This window comes from Actinia tenebrosa, unplaced genomic scaffold, assembly GCF_029948245.1.
Source record: "Actinia tenebrosa isolate PJP-AT-01 unplaced genomic scaffold, QUT_ActTen_1.0 PGA_scaffold0__85_contigs__length_37466705, whole genome shotgun sequence".
Taxonomy (NCBI): Eukaryota; Metazoa; Cnidaria; class Anthozoa; order Actiniaria; family Actiniidae; genus Actinia; species Actinia tenebrosa.
The window spans coordinates 1,695,536-1,711,334 of NW_028292569.1; the positions used below are offsets into that span (position 1 = coordinate 1,695,536).

General features: G+C 37.4%; 2 protein-coding genes across 4 annotated transcripts in view; one reads left to right on the forward strand and one right to left on the reverse strand.

Moving 5' to 3' along the window:
* Positions 1-6,266, reverse strand: part of LOC116300131 (uncharacterized) — an 8,008-nt gene extending 1,742 nt beyond the window's left edge. The window contains exons 1-2 of the mRNA XM_089025979.1: positions 6,142-6,266; positions 1,766-2,191 (exon numbers count right to left, since the gene is read on the reverse strand). Of these exons, the coding sequence (XP_088882105.1) occupies positions 1,766-2,191; positions 6,142-6,190 (475 nt within the window). The 5' untranslated portion in view covers positions 6,191-6,266. The remainder of the gene's footprint in view (positions 1-1,765; positions 2,192-6,141) is intronic.
* Positions 6,267-6,913: 647 nt separating this feature from the next.
* On the forward strand, positions 6,914-15,573 carry LOC116289860 (uncharacterized). 3 transcript variants are annotated; one of them, XM_089025705.1, is made up of 11 exons: positions 6,914-8,457; positions 8,629-8,985; positions 9,368-9,469; positions 13,051-13,160; positions 13,532-13,590; positions 13,734-13,879; positions 13,994-14,041; positions 14,379-14,477; positions 14,582-14,600; positions 14,703-14,745; positions 15,105-15,573. In XM_089025705.1, the coding sequence occupies exons 1-11, from the start codon at positions 8,091-8,093 to the stop codon at positions 15,486-15,488; spliced, it is 1,734 nt and encodes a 577-aa protein (XP_088881831.1). In that variant the 5' UTR covers positions 6,914-8,090; the 3' UTR covers positions 15,489-15,573. The 3 variants fall into 3 exon arrangements, with proteins under 3 accessions (XP_088881831.1, XP_088881832.1, XP_088881833.1); XM_089025706.1 differs by having other exon boundaries at positions 14,430-14,477; XM_089025707.1 differs by having other exon boundaries at positions 6,914-7,285.
* The last annotated feature ends 226 nt before the right edge of the window (positions 15,574-15,799 follow it).

Below are 15,799 nucleotides of genomic sequence, written 5' to 3' on the forward strand. Positions count from 1 at the left end.
TAAATAAATAAGTATAAGTAAGAGTACAATAAAAATGAACATAATTAATTTAAATTTGTCATTTATACTATTAATTTTAATGCTAAGATATATTAAAGATATTGTAATAATTTAATAATAATAAAATAAAAAATATAATCACTACTTAAAAATAATAATATACAATCATATGCCAAGGGATAATAGTTTATTGCGGAAAGAGACTGGACATTGACAATTTCGTAGAACACTAGTCACGCAAGTCGTAAGTACACTTGGTTGCAAGTGGCTCCTCAAATATTTCTATAAGTCTGTTTGGTGCAAGGTTATGGAGGACTTTGAACATTAGCTCAGCCTTAACTTGAGATCTATGCTTGACTAAATGCGTCCAACCCAGTGATTTCATTGCTATTTCGGACTGTCCATTCGGACAACGCATGATTACCCTAGCGCACCTGTTTTGCAGTCTTTGCAACCGATCTGAAAGCCCTTTCAGTACTTAGTGAGTCCCATACTTCAGAACAGTATTTAAAATGTGGTATCATTAGTGCATTGTAAACAGATACCAATGTTTCTTGTTTTGCTAATACCGGAAGATACTTTTCTCGCTATAATTTCGTCAATATGTGTTTCCAAAGTAAGGTTATCATCTATGTTTACTCCTAATACTTTGGTACTTTGAACTCTCTTAACTTCATCATTTCCAATTACCACATTTGGTTCATTCTCGAGACTTTTATAATGCGATTTCTAGATCCGATAAGAACATATTCCGTCTTGGCTATGTTGAGGCTTAGTTTATTTGCTGATAGCCATGTTTTTTATACTTTTCAGGTCGAGGTTCAAAAAGTGTTCTGTTTGATTTATTGATTTTCCTGCTGTTGTGTCGTCAGCAAACAATCTAGGTGTTGAGTATTTTAAACAATTCGTTATAAAACGACGGCCTTTTTGTTTGCGGCTTTTCCGCACAATCCAAATATTCCAACTTCGACACTAACCACAGGCGGCCCAAGCTTTTGTCCTGTGGTGTTACAACGAGCGGGTCATTTCATCGTTGGTGTATATATGGTCTTGACGGAGTTTTCGTATTTCTATGTTCCCCCTACTAAAAAAATCCCAAAGCAGCACACTCACGGCGACACCAGCCGCTAATCGGAGCCCAATAAATTGGGAAAAAATAAAGCTACGGTCAATAATTTCACGGCAGAATGAAAGAACACATGCCAATGCTTCTATCCAGCACGCTCAAAGGGTCATTCTTGCTAAATCGTGAATGCTGGAAGACAATTTCTTTGACAATCAAACCACTTCTGACTTTCCACTTAGGCTGGCACGTGAGGCACGCCATGGATAACTCTGCGCCCGAATTGTATGACGGCTACCTTTTCCAGATCCTAACCGGGGTATACAGCGTCCAGTTTCGGCAAACAAAATTCACAAGGATCATGTTTGCAAATTTGAATATAAACTTTTCCCTGTTATGGAACATTCAGCCGATGGCTTCTGTTTACTTTCGTAGAGCATAAGCAAGTATTTTATAATAAGCAACGTTTAAATGACACGCTCGCTGTAATACGACACCACAGGACAAGAGCTCGGGCCGCCTGTGCACTAACATATAGAGTAAAGCTTGATATGTCGCGAAAAAATATTTGCTAAGTTTCTAAATTGCTAAAAATCTTCGCTCTATATAAAAGATACCATTATTTAAAGCCTAATTGGTGTTTGTAAAGGTTTCCTTCATTATATATGTTACCTACCAGTAGCTTTCGTTTAAAATACTTACTGAGCACTTTTAGTACGACGCTGTTTGTAAACGCTTTGCCTGATGTTTGTTCGTCCACCTCGATCGAATATATATACTCTTTATTCGCTTCCATGACGTCTACACGACTCTTCTCGCCATTATTATCCATGCCTTCATTTATGCCTTGATTGGTGATGTCTTTTATAGTAAAAACTACAAATCCAGTCGCCCTGTTTTGAACGCTGATGCTGTATTTGGTTTCTTCTACACTGGCAGTTCCACTCGAATAGTACTTAGCGATTTGCGTCTCTGTGCCCAAGACGTTGTCCTTTCTATATCTCTCGATTTTTAAAAAATTAAATACTCCTCCTTCCAGGTTCCACTCCCATCTTAGTTCAACATTCGTCCTGTTTCTGTAATACACAACCAGTGGATTATTCGGCCACTTTGTGAATTTAAAAGAAGCTGAGATAGAACAACAAACATCAATTAGACGAAATTTACTATCAGTATATTTAAACAAATACCATATTTCAGATAAAGCACTATTATTCACCCAAAGCATATTTTTTGCACATAAACCAATAAAAAGCCTGCACGTGATTATTTTCTTGCATGCATTCCGAGAGTAATGCTGATTTGATAATTATTGTTGAGTTTTTAGAATTAAAAGTTACCTTGCTATTCTATCCATCACAATATTTTCTAGTGCTACTGGCTCGTTTCGTATTTACTAAGCTCTAATTCAGTTTTTTTTTTATAACTGCTTTATTATTATATTTATTAAAAGAAAATTTTGTTAAATCGCGCGTTTTTGATTTCAGACCAAATTTGCACTCCACCCAATTACCAATTTACCATCATAAATTTGAACCTGTTGTTAGTAAATCTGATACTTTTGGTTATTTTCTATAATTTCTAATTTCCAGCTAGTTCATCTACACGAAGCTTAAAGCAATGGATTAACCAGGCTAATATTGTTAAATTACATAAAAAAGAGAGAGCAATACTCTCGGTAGTATATCTTGTTGCTGTTCTTTATGCAATTTGTCGAGCTCCAACCAAGTCTTCAAATTCCTATAGTTGAACTGAATTGAAGTATTAGTGCGGCGGTGTTTAGCGCAAAGTATATTATCGGGCAGAATAAACGAACTAAACTACAAAGAAGGCGAATCGCTGTTCTTAGATATGCCTAGGATGATTGCGATACTTTAATTAAAGTTCGTTTCACAAACATGTTTCAACGTGTGCGTCACGTCATTTTCGGGCAGTGTTACGAGCGGTGTTCTAACCGTTTGTTTTCCTGCTGGCAGAGCCTATTTTCCTTTTGTTTTGGTGGAGTGAGGAAAATAGACTTTACCGATGTTGGACGTTATACTTGTTGCGCCTGCGTGGCGTAACTTAGCAACGCTGTCATGATTTTGACAGCCGCTCTCGTCAAACAACGTTTGGCGTCACGGTGTGTTACATTTGCTTATGCGCACTACATGTTCTAAAACTGGTTTCGTTTGCCCACGATCGTGGACGGCGGTGTATCAAAGGAAACTTTCTATATCGGTCTTTTGGTAATTCATGTGTTTAATGATATACAAGTGTAATGGAATGTTCAGCATGTAAAGTTTTAAAAACAAAATCGCTTCATAACAAAACAAACAAAGGAATACCCGAAAATGACCTACTGGTCGAGGCAGGGGTCGCACTAGGCGAAAAAGTGTTTTTTTAAGTGCCGATTCTGTCATCACTTAACGAAAATAAATGCGACCCCGTTTCTGCCAAAATTTGGCGTTCGCCAAAATTTAGTGCATTCGCCAAAATCTTCAAAGAAGCCGAAGGGCTGCCTCAGGACAGCCTAAAATTTAGAAAAGCAAACAGACCTATTGTTTTAGTGTTTAAAGTGTCAATCTTCTCGTCATATGACTGGTATCATGTATCCTTTGAAGCATTCACTTTGGCGGGAGATTGCATCACTTGACCTTTAAAAGTGAGCAATAATGGACCGTCGAAACGCTTTTCAGCCGGTTCCAAACTGCAGTTTTTATGATTCGGGATATCAATATCATCCAGACCCATACCAAATGTATCAAGGCCAAAGCTACATGAATAGCTATCAATTTAACCCGGCTTTTGTGACAGAGCAGAGCTATGATCAACGACAGACGGAATCTCCGATTTCAAACTCGAGCACAACTTCAAGCTCAGATCATGTCCAAACTACTAAAAATGGATTTCAAACCATGATTCTGCCGGACGTGGAAGAGTCCAAGACCAAGGCGAACGGCGACGAATATTCTGTCTCAATCTTCGCCTTCTCATAATCATAGCCATCCTCATACGAGCTTGTTGGTGTTGCATGAGCACTAGCATTAGGGCCACAACCTGCTGTTGAGTTTGTAACTGGAAGTTCAGTAGAAATCCTACAGCTAATAATAATATATTTGTCACATCCATCTTGCCAGAAAGACCAAATAGTGTTTCCCGCCAAAAGCTTGTTTACCTCTGTGATTGACCTCAATGTAACATAATCTGAACTTTAAGTATACATGATATCCCTTGAGTACTGATGTGTGTCAAATTAGGGGATCCATTTTTCACCTAGTGCGACCTCGCTAAAAATTGGAACTGGCAAAAGATGAAATCGCAAATTTTTGTTTAATGCGAAAGTAGGTAAACAAAACTTAGCCTAGTGCGACCCCGACCTAACTGTCTGATCGTTGAGGTATAGAAAAGTTACATTTCATTTCGTAAACAGTACCCTGGGTTCAAGATATGCTTCCCTCTAATTGGACTCTAATATTCTAAGGAGAGTTAGTAACTTTCTTTGCAATTGAAGCGAAAATGTTACTGATGCCGAAAATACTACTAATGCCGAGGGAGATCGGCTGTGTTTTCACTAGAAATGTTAACTTGCCTAAAATTCCTGGAGGTGTTTTAATCCGACAACCACCTTTCAAGAATAACACTGTGATTGGCCCATTTATTTGGTAGGACAACTTAAACCATCTTGCTAGGAAATTTAGCTTTGACTTATTTCCGGTGTTATATTTAAGCTATAGTTTAAATTGTCCTAGTGAAAACACAGCCATCGTGTTACCCCTGTCTAGGCTCGGCAGTGGTTCGTACACTAGCGTTGGTGCTGCATCTGTCATCGCTGTGTAAACACACTGCCACCCCACCTTTCAAAATAATTGGATTAAGCGAGCAGACGAGAGAACAATGGCAAGCAGGCTAGTAGCCTACCCCGGGACTCTATATAGAACTTAAGGTGAATTTGATTAACCATATTAACTGACGGTTGAATATTACTGACGTAAGGAGCATCGCGCGGTCGAGTTGTTGTTGGTATAGTACAAACAGAGTCAAGTACGGAACGGCCGTTAAAGAAGTAACGCTCGTAGGCTATTCAAACCGTTTGACCTTTGGAATGAAAACGTCTTCACTACAACAGCGAACGAAGACAACGAAGGAACACGGACACAAGATAAGTAAACAAGTATATAACGTTAATTTAATTCAAATAATCGAAAGGGGAAAAAACATATAGAAATCCAACCATATTCGGAGTCCTAGTGCCCTTGAACCGATTGATCTCGATTTCTCATCATCACTGGCTACTACATTGATAAAAGAAAATATCGTAAAAATAGTTTGTCAGAGACCGAAATTAATACATTTTGTGGATATCACGGGACTCCGTTGATATTTCATAGATATGTTACGATCCAAAAATATTAAAACTCGAATAATTTCAAAACTGAACAATGAAAATCTCTGAAACTTTCTGACCTTGAAGACTGCCATAGTATGTTTCAGATAGTGAACTCCGTTTCTCCGGGTCTGGTCAGATTACGCCAAGAAATATATTTAAAAAATAATCACATAACTTCACTGTGCCTTCAGGGCGTGTTCAATGGTCACGAAATTCACACGATTTAGAACTTCCATCTATCCCTACACTTTGTATAAACTCATATTTGGCCAAGGTATATCTGGTGCCGCGCAGTTTGCAATACAAGTAGAGGAGTCGTGCTTCAAAATTATTGTATCGAGCCACCTTAATTTGACCTTACAGAAATTTTTTTACTGCGAAACGATCTGTAAACAACATATAAATAAACTTCCATCGATGCTTCTTTGGATATTCGTGTACACATCGACCGACATTTTCGACTTGATATGAGTTCTTCAATAATGGAAATTCGGTGTTGAAAGAAAAGCACTAGTTAACATTGTAATATTAAGTAGTTCGAAGTTCCCAGTGATTTCATCAAACAAATATGTATCAGGAAGTATGACGTCGCTCGTTGTTATACTTTTTATTGTGAATTACCTAGACTACACATGATCTAATCACAGCAACTACTCTCATCGATATCTGGCGAATTATTTAAAACAGTTATGGATTTTATATAGCTTACCTGCTGGTGTAACAAAGCACAGAAGAATATAAAAGTTTTCAACCTTCATTGCTATTTTAGAGTGAAGACTCAAATATTATGAATGTTTATGAGGCCACAGTCTGTCGGGTGCTTTGTTTGCAGAACCACAGGCCCAGGTCAGGCGCGCCAGGGCACAGGCAGCCCAATCTCCTGTTCTGTCAACGGAAATGTTTCGTAGCGCATAAAATTAATACATTAAAAGATAAAAAAACACTTTTCCCACCTATATAAATTTATTTATAGATAAATAGCTACTTTGCTATTTATTTCCTTATAATAATAATAATAATAATAATAAAAATAATTAGTATTATGATTTATTATTACTATTATTATTATTATCAATCATCATTATTATTATTATTTATAATAATTATTATTAATTGTTATTATTAATTATTAATATTAGTAGTAGTAGTAGTAGTTTTTTTTTTTTTTTGAAGGTTGGATTAACCTAGTTGGAATTCGACAAAATCCTCGATGAGTTCAATGCAATTGAGCACGATTCTTATTCAAGGACTTCTTAGGATTACCAATCTATACAATATACATAGTATTTTTGTTTTCTTATTTCTTATTAATAATTAACCTCAGGTGTGCGCTCCTTCTAATTCAGGTGTGTCATCCTTATCCCTCAGCTCTGTCATTCTTCTCTTTCGGGTTTGCCATTCTTCTATCACATCATTATGACTCAGGTGTGTCCTTTTTCTGTCTTAGATGTGCCAACCTTCTATTTCAGGTGCGTCATCATTCTTCGTCTTCAAGGTTCAAGGATCTCAAGGTTATCAAGGTTCTCCTCCGTGTTTGCAATCCTTTTGTTTCAGGCAAGGTGTGCTGTGTTAAAACTGTTGTAAATACTTACTTGCGTGACGTGCTGCAGTTTATGACATTAACCTCTAGAAAAGGTCACTCCACTGAACATCAAACACACAGCAGCCAAGAGCAGACGAGCGTGAATAGATTTACTTATCGATCAGTGCAAAACGGTTCACGTATCGCCTAATTGATATTCCAGAGGTTTTCAAAAGTTAATATTCATATAAATAATTGCAAGCACAGAAAATGTATGTCATTTTATTGAGCTGTCTAGCTGCAGTGATTCTACAGTTACTTCCGCCTGTTGGTAAGTTGAAGATATATTGATTATTGAGTGCAGTTTACATTATGATTAGTTTCAGTAGGAATTCGTAGATTATAGAAGATAAATATTTGATAATTTTATTGTATTCATCTAATTAATGGCATAGGTTGTATTTCGATCTGATCTTACTAACTAAAACCACCGATCATGAAATATTCTATTAAAGGTGCATCGGTGCTGGTCGCGCTTCATCATTTGTTTTGTTTGCTGTATAATAATATTTTATCCACAGGAAGCCCAATTGATATAAAAGAAATAAAATCGAAGCATAATATTAAAAAAGACGTATCTTAAGCTACCATATTAGTCGAAGTCAATATATACAAGGCATATACTATTTTTGTGTCCTGCACCAAGAACAAGACGACTGAGAAGATTGAGAAGTGCGGTGCCTTATGTTTAATATCAATACCGTACATGCAAAAAAACAAGAAGTTGCACGACAGAGGAACACGAGTAGGTGATAATTGTAACTAGAATATATCGTATTTGACATATTCAAGTTCTGGTGTACTGTTAACTCCTAACTATTGCCGGCTGTTTATGTTTCTGTGCTTAAGTTTTTGGTACGTTAAATCAAACGCCAATGATCAACTAACCTTTTAAGGAATTGACTGTTTAATGCCAGTACAAAATAACAGAAGTCGTTTGGGGAATTGGTAACCCATTCGTGCTTTCCCAGCTATACCTTTGTTTAGCTAGTTCGTTCTTAGTTTTTTGGTTTCTTAAAACTGCGATGCTACATAGCTAATTACCGTCCTATACTATTAACAAAACACCAGGAGGAATGCAATCACCATTTACTAAGGTGCCACCTAGTGTGCTGTATGTTGTGAGTGGTCAAGACGCTAGGATGGTATGGGACTACAATGTTAGCAACAGGGACGCTGAATTTGGTAGTTACTCACTCACTTGGTACTACATAAATGTGACGCAAATACAGATTGCTAATGAGTATAAGTGGAGTTCCCCTAAATGGAAATGGTCTATTTTACCAACATGTCCTGATAGGCTGAAAGGCCGACTCCGTAAGGAATCAACGGCTACTCTGGTCATCTCGAGCGTCACCATTACCGATAGCGGGATATATGAGTGCGGTCTTACATTGACCTCTGGATTGTACATATCTTCAAAAGTAGAATTGTTCGTTACAGGTGAATCAACCTGACAAAGATATTTCTATTTATGTCCCATAATACCCATAATGTAGTCATATATTAGAATCTATTTATATTTAATAGCAAGTTATTTTTCCATCGATGCAACCGTTAGTTACAGCCAGTCAGTATTCACCATCATGATCCATTTTTTTACTATACGTCTAGTACTTATATCCAGCCCTAGTCAACTCACAAGAGAGGTGGGACAAGATGTGGTGTTCATGATTAATAGTACAGCAATGTCAGAAGCCACATGGGGAGTACGAGATGGTGATACAAATGACCTGAATCCAAGACTTTACCGCGTATTTAACCCTGGTGGTGCATTTCCAGACACTAACATCAATTCAACAAGTTATGCAGGAAGAGTCAGTTTTGTTGGTGATCTGTCAAAGGGTCAGGCTTGGTTCAAGATCACAAACCTGAACATTAATGACACCAACCAGTACAATGCGAGGATATTCCTGCAGGGAGAATCAAGTTACAGATTCAGTTCTACAAGACTGAATGTAATACAACAAGGTATTTGTTCTTTATTTCTTTCTCTTTTTTTTTTTTTTTTTTTTTTTCTTTCTTCTTTAATTAAAAAATTAAAAAGTTACAGATACAGTTACAGTAAACAAATAATAACAAAGAAAAAAGTGTTTTAGTTCCTAAAAAACCGGAGCGTTAAAAAAATCAAGTGAAGTAACACATGGGGGCCAGGAACCAAGTTACTTTTCCTTCCTTCTTTCCTATCTTCCTTCCTTCCTTCCTTCCTTCCTTCCTTCCTTCCTTCCTTCCTTCCTTCCGTCCTTCTTTCTTTTCTTCGTTCTTTCTTTCCTTCCTTCCAACCCCCTCCTTCTTTCTCTGTCTCAAATCTTTAATTTTATCAATGCAAGCAGGTTATTTGTGTTTTCTGTAGTTGCACCAGCTACTACAATACCTCTACAGACATCCACAAGAGAACTCAGCACTTCAGCTTTAAGCTCAAAAATCTCTCCTCGGCCAACATCGCAAGTGCCTCGTAAGTAACATTTTGTATAGTCGCTTTCAGTGTTGTATCAGTGTTGTATCAGCAATTGAAATGTGCGACTTTAAGTTATACTGGTCGAAAGAAAAATCCCAAGCCAGTGGAATGGAGGTGTTTTAACTGCGTATTTCCTTTTAGTGATTCTTTCATGGAGGAAATTGTACAAGATTCTTCTACAATTAATATTCATAACCAAGAAGTACAATATTCAAATTCATCTCAAGATTCATTTGTGGACTCCCAACCTCGCATCATCACCTCTAGACAAAAGGATAGTCGCGGCCTTCTGATCCTGCATTTAAATGTGAACAGCTTGCAAAATAAATTTGAAGAACTGGAAACTCTAATTCAACATGATTTTCGAGCGCAAGTAGCATTGTTGACAGAAACCAAAATAGACTCTTCGTATCCCAACAGCCAGTTTAAAATAGAAGGATATAATATGTATCGCAACGACCGAACCAAAGGAGGCGGAGGGATTATGGCTTACTTTTCTTCTAATCTACCATCAAAGAAATTAAAACTACCAAGACAATTCACCACAATTGAATCTCTTGCAATCGAATCTAAGTTTGGCAGTCATGATGTGGTTGTGCTGTTAATATACAGACCTCCAAAGGCGTCTGGCCAAGACTACTACCTTCGACTGGAAAAAGAACTTCACGATATTGTTACATGGGCGTCCCTTCAGAAGCAGTTTATTGTCATTACTGGCGATCTGAACCTGGATCGACTAAGACCAAACACTAGGGAAGGAAAGATTATGTGTGATTTGGAAGATGTATTGGGACTCACCTCATTAATAAATCAGCCAACCAGAATTACCGAGAACAGTCAGACACTGCTCGATGTCATCCTTACTAACAAACCTCATCTCTTCAAGGAGAGTGGAACTTATAACCTTGGAATCAGTGATCATTCACTGGTATATAGTTTTATGACTGAAGCCGTTATTCGTCATCCTAGTAAAACCATCTCCTCCAGGTCTTTCAAGAACATCAATGTGGACGATTTTCATGAGGACTTGCAAGCTGCACCATGGCATGTCGGGGAGATATTTGAGTCAGTAGATGACCAGTATTCGTACTGGAACACCCTGTTTAATAACATCTTACAAGATCATGCACCCCTTAAAAGGATGAAAGTCAGAGCCAAGGACGTGCCCTACATGACTACAGAATGGAAACGTGCTATAAGAAAAAAACGCAGATACGCAAAAGAATTTGCAAGGAATCCCACGAACGAAAATTATAGAGAGAGAAATAAATGGAGAAACATAGCCACCAAGCTTCGACGCAAGGCGATAAAAGAATACTGGAAAGTAAAGACGGAAGACTTCAATAAGAATCCCAGAGAGTTCTACAAAGTATTTAGGCCGTTTATCGATAGTAAGAGCCAAGGAACTGATAACGGTGTGATTAACTTGGAAGTCGATGGAAACATCATGAAAGATCAAACCCAAGTAGCTAATCATTTCGCAGACTATTTTGCTACAGTGGCCAATGAAATTGGTGATAGACAAACGCTCTCGCTCGCACAAGAACAACTAAAAGATCACGTCAGCGTGCAGACTATAAAAGACAACAAAAGAGTGGTCAATGGCCCGGCATTCGAGTTCAGCGAAATCAACGAAGCTGAGGTTACCAAAGCACTCAATGCATTGAATCCTAAGAAAAGTATGGGACATGACTTAATACCCCCCCAGGTTCTTAAGATGGCAAGTAATGTACTAGCTCCTTCACTAACCAGCATATTCAATGCATGCATCAAGTCCAAGTGCTGGCCCTTAGAATGGAAGAAAGGTATTTGGGTACCTGTCTTCAAGAAAGATGATCACTTAGATGTCAAGAACTATAGACCAATAACATCGTTGAGTGCCATAGACAAAGTCTTTGAGCAGCTTATAAGCAATCAAGTATCAAACTTTATGGAGCCTCGTCTCTGTAAGACCATGACTGCCTACCGAAAAGGTCACAGCTGCGAAACAACGCTAATTGCCCTGGTAGAAGATTGGAAGAAAGCTGTGGATGATAAGGGCACTGTAGGGGTGCTTTCAACCGATATGTCTAAAGCTTTTGATTCCCTACACCATCCCTTATTATTGAGTAAACTGGAAGCTTATGGATTCTCTGCTGATGCTACTTCTTTACTGCGATCTTACTTCCTTGAAAGACAATGCAAAGTGTGTATCACTACATCCTCATCAAGTAAGTGGGTCGAGGTCGAAAGAGGTTGTCCACAAGGGTCCAATCTTGGTCCATTGTTATGGAATGTTTTTCAGAATGATTTACCATTCAGTGTCAACAAGGGAAAACTGATGATGTATGCTGACGACCATCAACTCTATTCCACCGGGAAGAATGTCAGGCAAGTTCAAGATACTCTTAACGAAGAGGGCAAATCTATATCTGACTGGTACCAGGTTAATCAGCTGAAAGGTAACCTTACGAAATATCAAGTGCTGAGCATTGGTTCCAAACAACAGGATAAAGTACTGGACGTCACAATGATGAACACAAGCATCAAGCAAGACAAAGTGCTGAAAATACTTGGAGTATCCATTGATGAGAACATGGATTTCAGTCATCATGTTAGCTCAGTGTGTAAAAGAGCTGCCAAGAGAGTCGGTGTCCTAACTCGTCTTCGTAACATGTTACCTGTAAAAGCAAAGCTAAAGATATACAAGACTGCCATACTGCCAATACTGACCTACTGTCACACAGTATGGCATCATTGTCGTGCTTCGGATAGGAGAAAGTTGGAGCGTGTTCAGGAGCGAGCCCTAAGAGCTGTGTACCGTAATAGGACTAGTGATTATGCAACACTTTTGAAATGGGCTAACCTAAGTACTCTGAACGATCGTAGATTACAAGATATAGCTATACTTATGTATAAAGTTAAAAATCGTTTAAGCCCTTCCTATGTTACTGACTTATTTAATCAGTCCAGTTGCAGATATAATCTTAGGAATTCTGACTTCATCATACCAAGATTTAATACAGTCAATTTCGGAAAACACAGCATAAGATATCTCGGACCAGTCTTATGGTCTAAGCTTAAGAGGAACGTTAAGTCATTAGATACCCTAAGTAAATTTAAAAGACACATAAGAACACTTAACTTAGGTGACCTCATGAGTGATAATTGCCAAAACTGCCTCTTATGCGCTACCTAGTAAGCGTATCGATCTGAGTATCGAACACATATTAGGATCAGTTGGGGGTGGGAATTATCTTACAGTTACTATGGGGTCGGTGGGGTAAGGATTTAGCTTGTAGTTTACACAAAAGTGTAAGAATAATGGGTATATTTAGTCGGAGGGGTGGGATATTACCGTAAATTAGATAATTGCAAATATCATATAGGGGTTGTTTTAAGGGTTGGAAACATGGGATAAGATTTTTATTGGTTTTATAGGGTTCTAGATAGGTGTCCCCAATAAGTTTATTTAAATAAGCTAGAACGACATGACACAGTAATAAAGTTTATTATTATTATTATTATAACCGTAAGAACTTTCAGTTGCTTTAGTATGTGACTTTCTTATCTTTATATAATTATCTTGACTTCTATAGAAATTTCAAACAGAAGCATATCAATAAAAGTGGTAAAGGAAGTATCTGGAAATCTCAGTGATGCAAACTCTGACGCTTTCAAAACCTTTAGCGAAAACTTTCTTTCTGAGGTGAGTCGTGTTGAATAATTATAGCACCAGTTGGCAAACCTGCAAGTGATATTTTGGTACTGGTCATATTGAAATATATACCATGAAAACTCAGTAATATAAGAAAACCGCAAAGGAAAAGACTCAAAAACCTGAGGAAGAACAAAATGAGTAAGAGAGAGAGAGAGAGAGAGAGAGAGAGAGAGAGAGAGAGAGAGAGAGAGAGAGAGAGAGAGATAAATAGGTGTTCGATAAAATGTACTGATTATATTAGAAAATACATTGCGTCTTTATATTTCACGATTTTCGAAAGCAACAGTCAATTCGATTCTCTAGAAGCCATATCTTAGAGGCAAAATCAAATTATATGATATTTATGTTCTATATCATAGATCAACATTGTCTATGGAAATTTCGATAACTTTGAGGAAGCCAAGGTCACAAGTCTCAGGTATTAGACATTACCATAAAAGGCGGTAAAAAAGAGAGATGTGTTGAAGGACCATCTTATCCTTGCTTTATGCTTTCCACAACGTTTCTTCAATAAGTACGTCCAGTGCTAATTACTTGTATTTTTGGTTTATTTCTTAAAAGTGAGAATATTATTCCTGTGAAGTTCGTTGTTTTCTTCAAGAACACGATAAAACCAGATGAAATATGTGCTCCACTTAAAGATGCAGTAAAAAACAATAGACTTGGAAGTTTCAAGATAGTACCTGGTTCATTAGGATGCTCTAATGGTATGTTTGAAAAGAAGATGACTGAGTGACTTACTGGTTGACTGTTAGTGGTTAAAAGAGAAAAGTATAGTATTGTGCTATTGTACTGAATAAATTGAATATTAAATATTTCAGAATCCAGCACAAATTTTCCCAAGAATCAATCAAGTTCTGCTTGCACATGTAAGTAAAAATGAAATGATGGTGACTATCAATGTCATATTACCTACTATCTATCCCACACTATTGAAAACACATGCAATCAGGATGTACGAAGTACGAGTCCCTCTTGCAATATTCCATTCTAAGCCACATAAACCATTGTATAGCCAGTATGTACGATGATCCCGTATTTAAAAGAATACAAGCGTAGTGGTTACTTTTCTACTTTTTAATCTATACGAGACCTTATCAATTGTTTTGTGTCGATTGAGGGCCATTTTTGAATAACATTTAAAAAAAAGTGATCGACTGATTTTCCTATGTTCTTCTATCTTGATGTTTTCATATTGATGAAAAGGCACCTCAATCATCGCTGCATGCACAACTATCATCATATTCCTAATTCTAGTTGTAGTGGTTCTACTTTTCTATATTTGGAGAGGAAGATCAAACACCGGTTAGTCAGCCAATCAGATTTAAACATTTTAAACTAATTTCGTTCAAATTTTAAAAAGGGTAGAGGAAGAAATTCAAATAAATTCATTGTTTTATTTGTTGTAGAAAAAGGAGCAGAAAGCAGGTACTGTTTGCTTCTTTACTTTTTTAAGTTTGTTTGTTTTTGTGTTTGTTTTTCCACTCTTGTATATTAACTTTTTCATTGTTTGCATTCGTGTTACTGCAGAGGGTCGTCAAGCGTACAAGACAAGGACCTTGAAAGTTATGAGGTAACCATAGATATCATGCCTGCACGAAGATATGCTTGAAAGGCTACCGTCTAAACTTGAGCCCAATTAACGCTCCAACCAAAAGACCAGTTTTAAAGCTATTGTGCGTGTGTGTTTTCGAATGGGACAGTGGGGAGGGGGAGTGCAACATCGTTATACTGAGTTAAGATTTAAAAAAAACGATTTTTAATTAAGGAGGAAAAACGGAGAACCCGGAGAAAATCCTAGAATCACATTAGAGAACCAAAAAAATATATATACCTATATGACAACGATCCCGAGAATCGGAGCCATTCGCATTTTTGAAAGGCAACGCATTAGCAGCCTTTTTAAAATGACAAAAACATTGTATTGTTTAGAATGTCCATCAAGTGGAAGACACCTCACAAAGAACGACAACAAAAACAGCTCGAACGCGAAATGAAAAAGAAATTTATGAAACGATAAAAGAAAACAGAAATAAAGACACAGCTGCGACAAAAGCAAATGTGAAATCCACGCGTGGACCTTCTGTCGACGCCCAAGGTGACGTACCTCCATTGCCACAACATTACCAAGACCTTCAAATAAAGGCAACACATCCGACCCCTCTGTATGAGCCTCTGAAGCAACGCGGGGATTTTGGTAGCAAAGGAGAGCTGACTCCAGAAGATCCAAAAACATACGAACATCTGCAACAGAGTGCATCAGGAAAAGAATACCAGTCATTGAAGCGTTATAAGGATAGCGAGAGTAAAGTGTGATGCAATAACTATGCAGGTTGAATACTTTCCCACACCACAAAATAAACAAATGTTATTGAGTTTTAATATTAAAATTGTTGCAGCACGCTATCGCGTACCACCATCAATTTTATATCCAGTTGGTTTTATTTAGTAATTATTAAAAGTTAAAGAAGTTGCCAACTGTATGGGCATACTTTTTCTATATGAGTACACTGTTTTATATTCTGAATAAAGGGTAATGCTAATTATTGCCTATTCATATCACGTGCAAAAGAAAATAAATAAATATATTTCAGTTTTCTGTGGTTATATTTACTTGTAGTGCAAAC

Bases quoted from the DNA above. Each gene is read 5' to 3' on its own strand.
- LOC116289860 (XM_089025705.1), top strand. From the start codon at position 8,091: ATGCAATCACCATTTACTAAGGTGCCACCTAGTGTGCTGTATGTTGTG. The intron at 13,880-13,993 runs GTATGTTTGAAA...TAAATATTTCAG, and splicing joins TTCATTAGGATGCTCTAATG to AATCCAGCACAAATTTTCCC. The intron at 14,042-14,378 runs GTAAGTAAAAAT...ATTGATGAAAAG, and splicing joins ATCAAGTTCTGCTTGCACAT to GCACCTCAATCATCGCTGCA.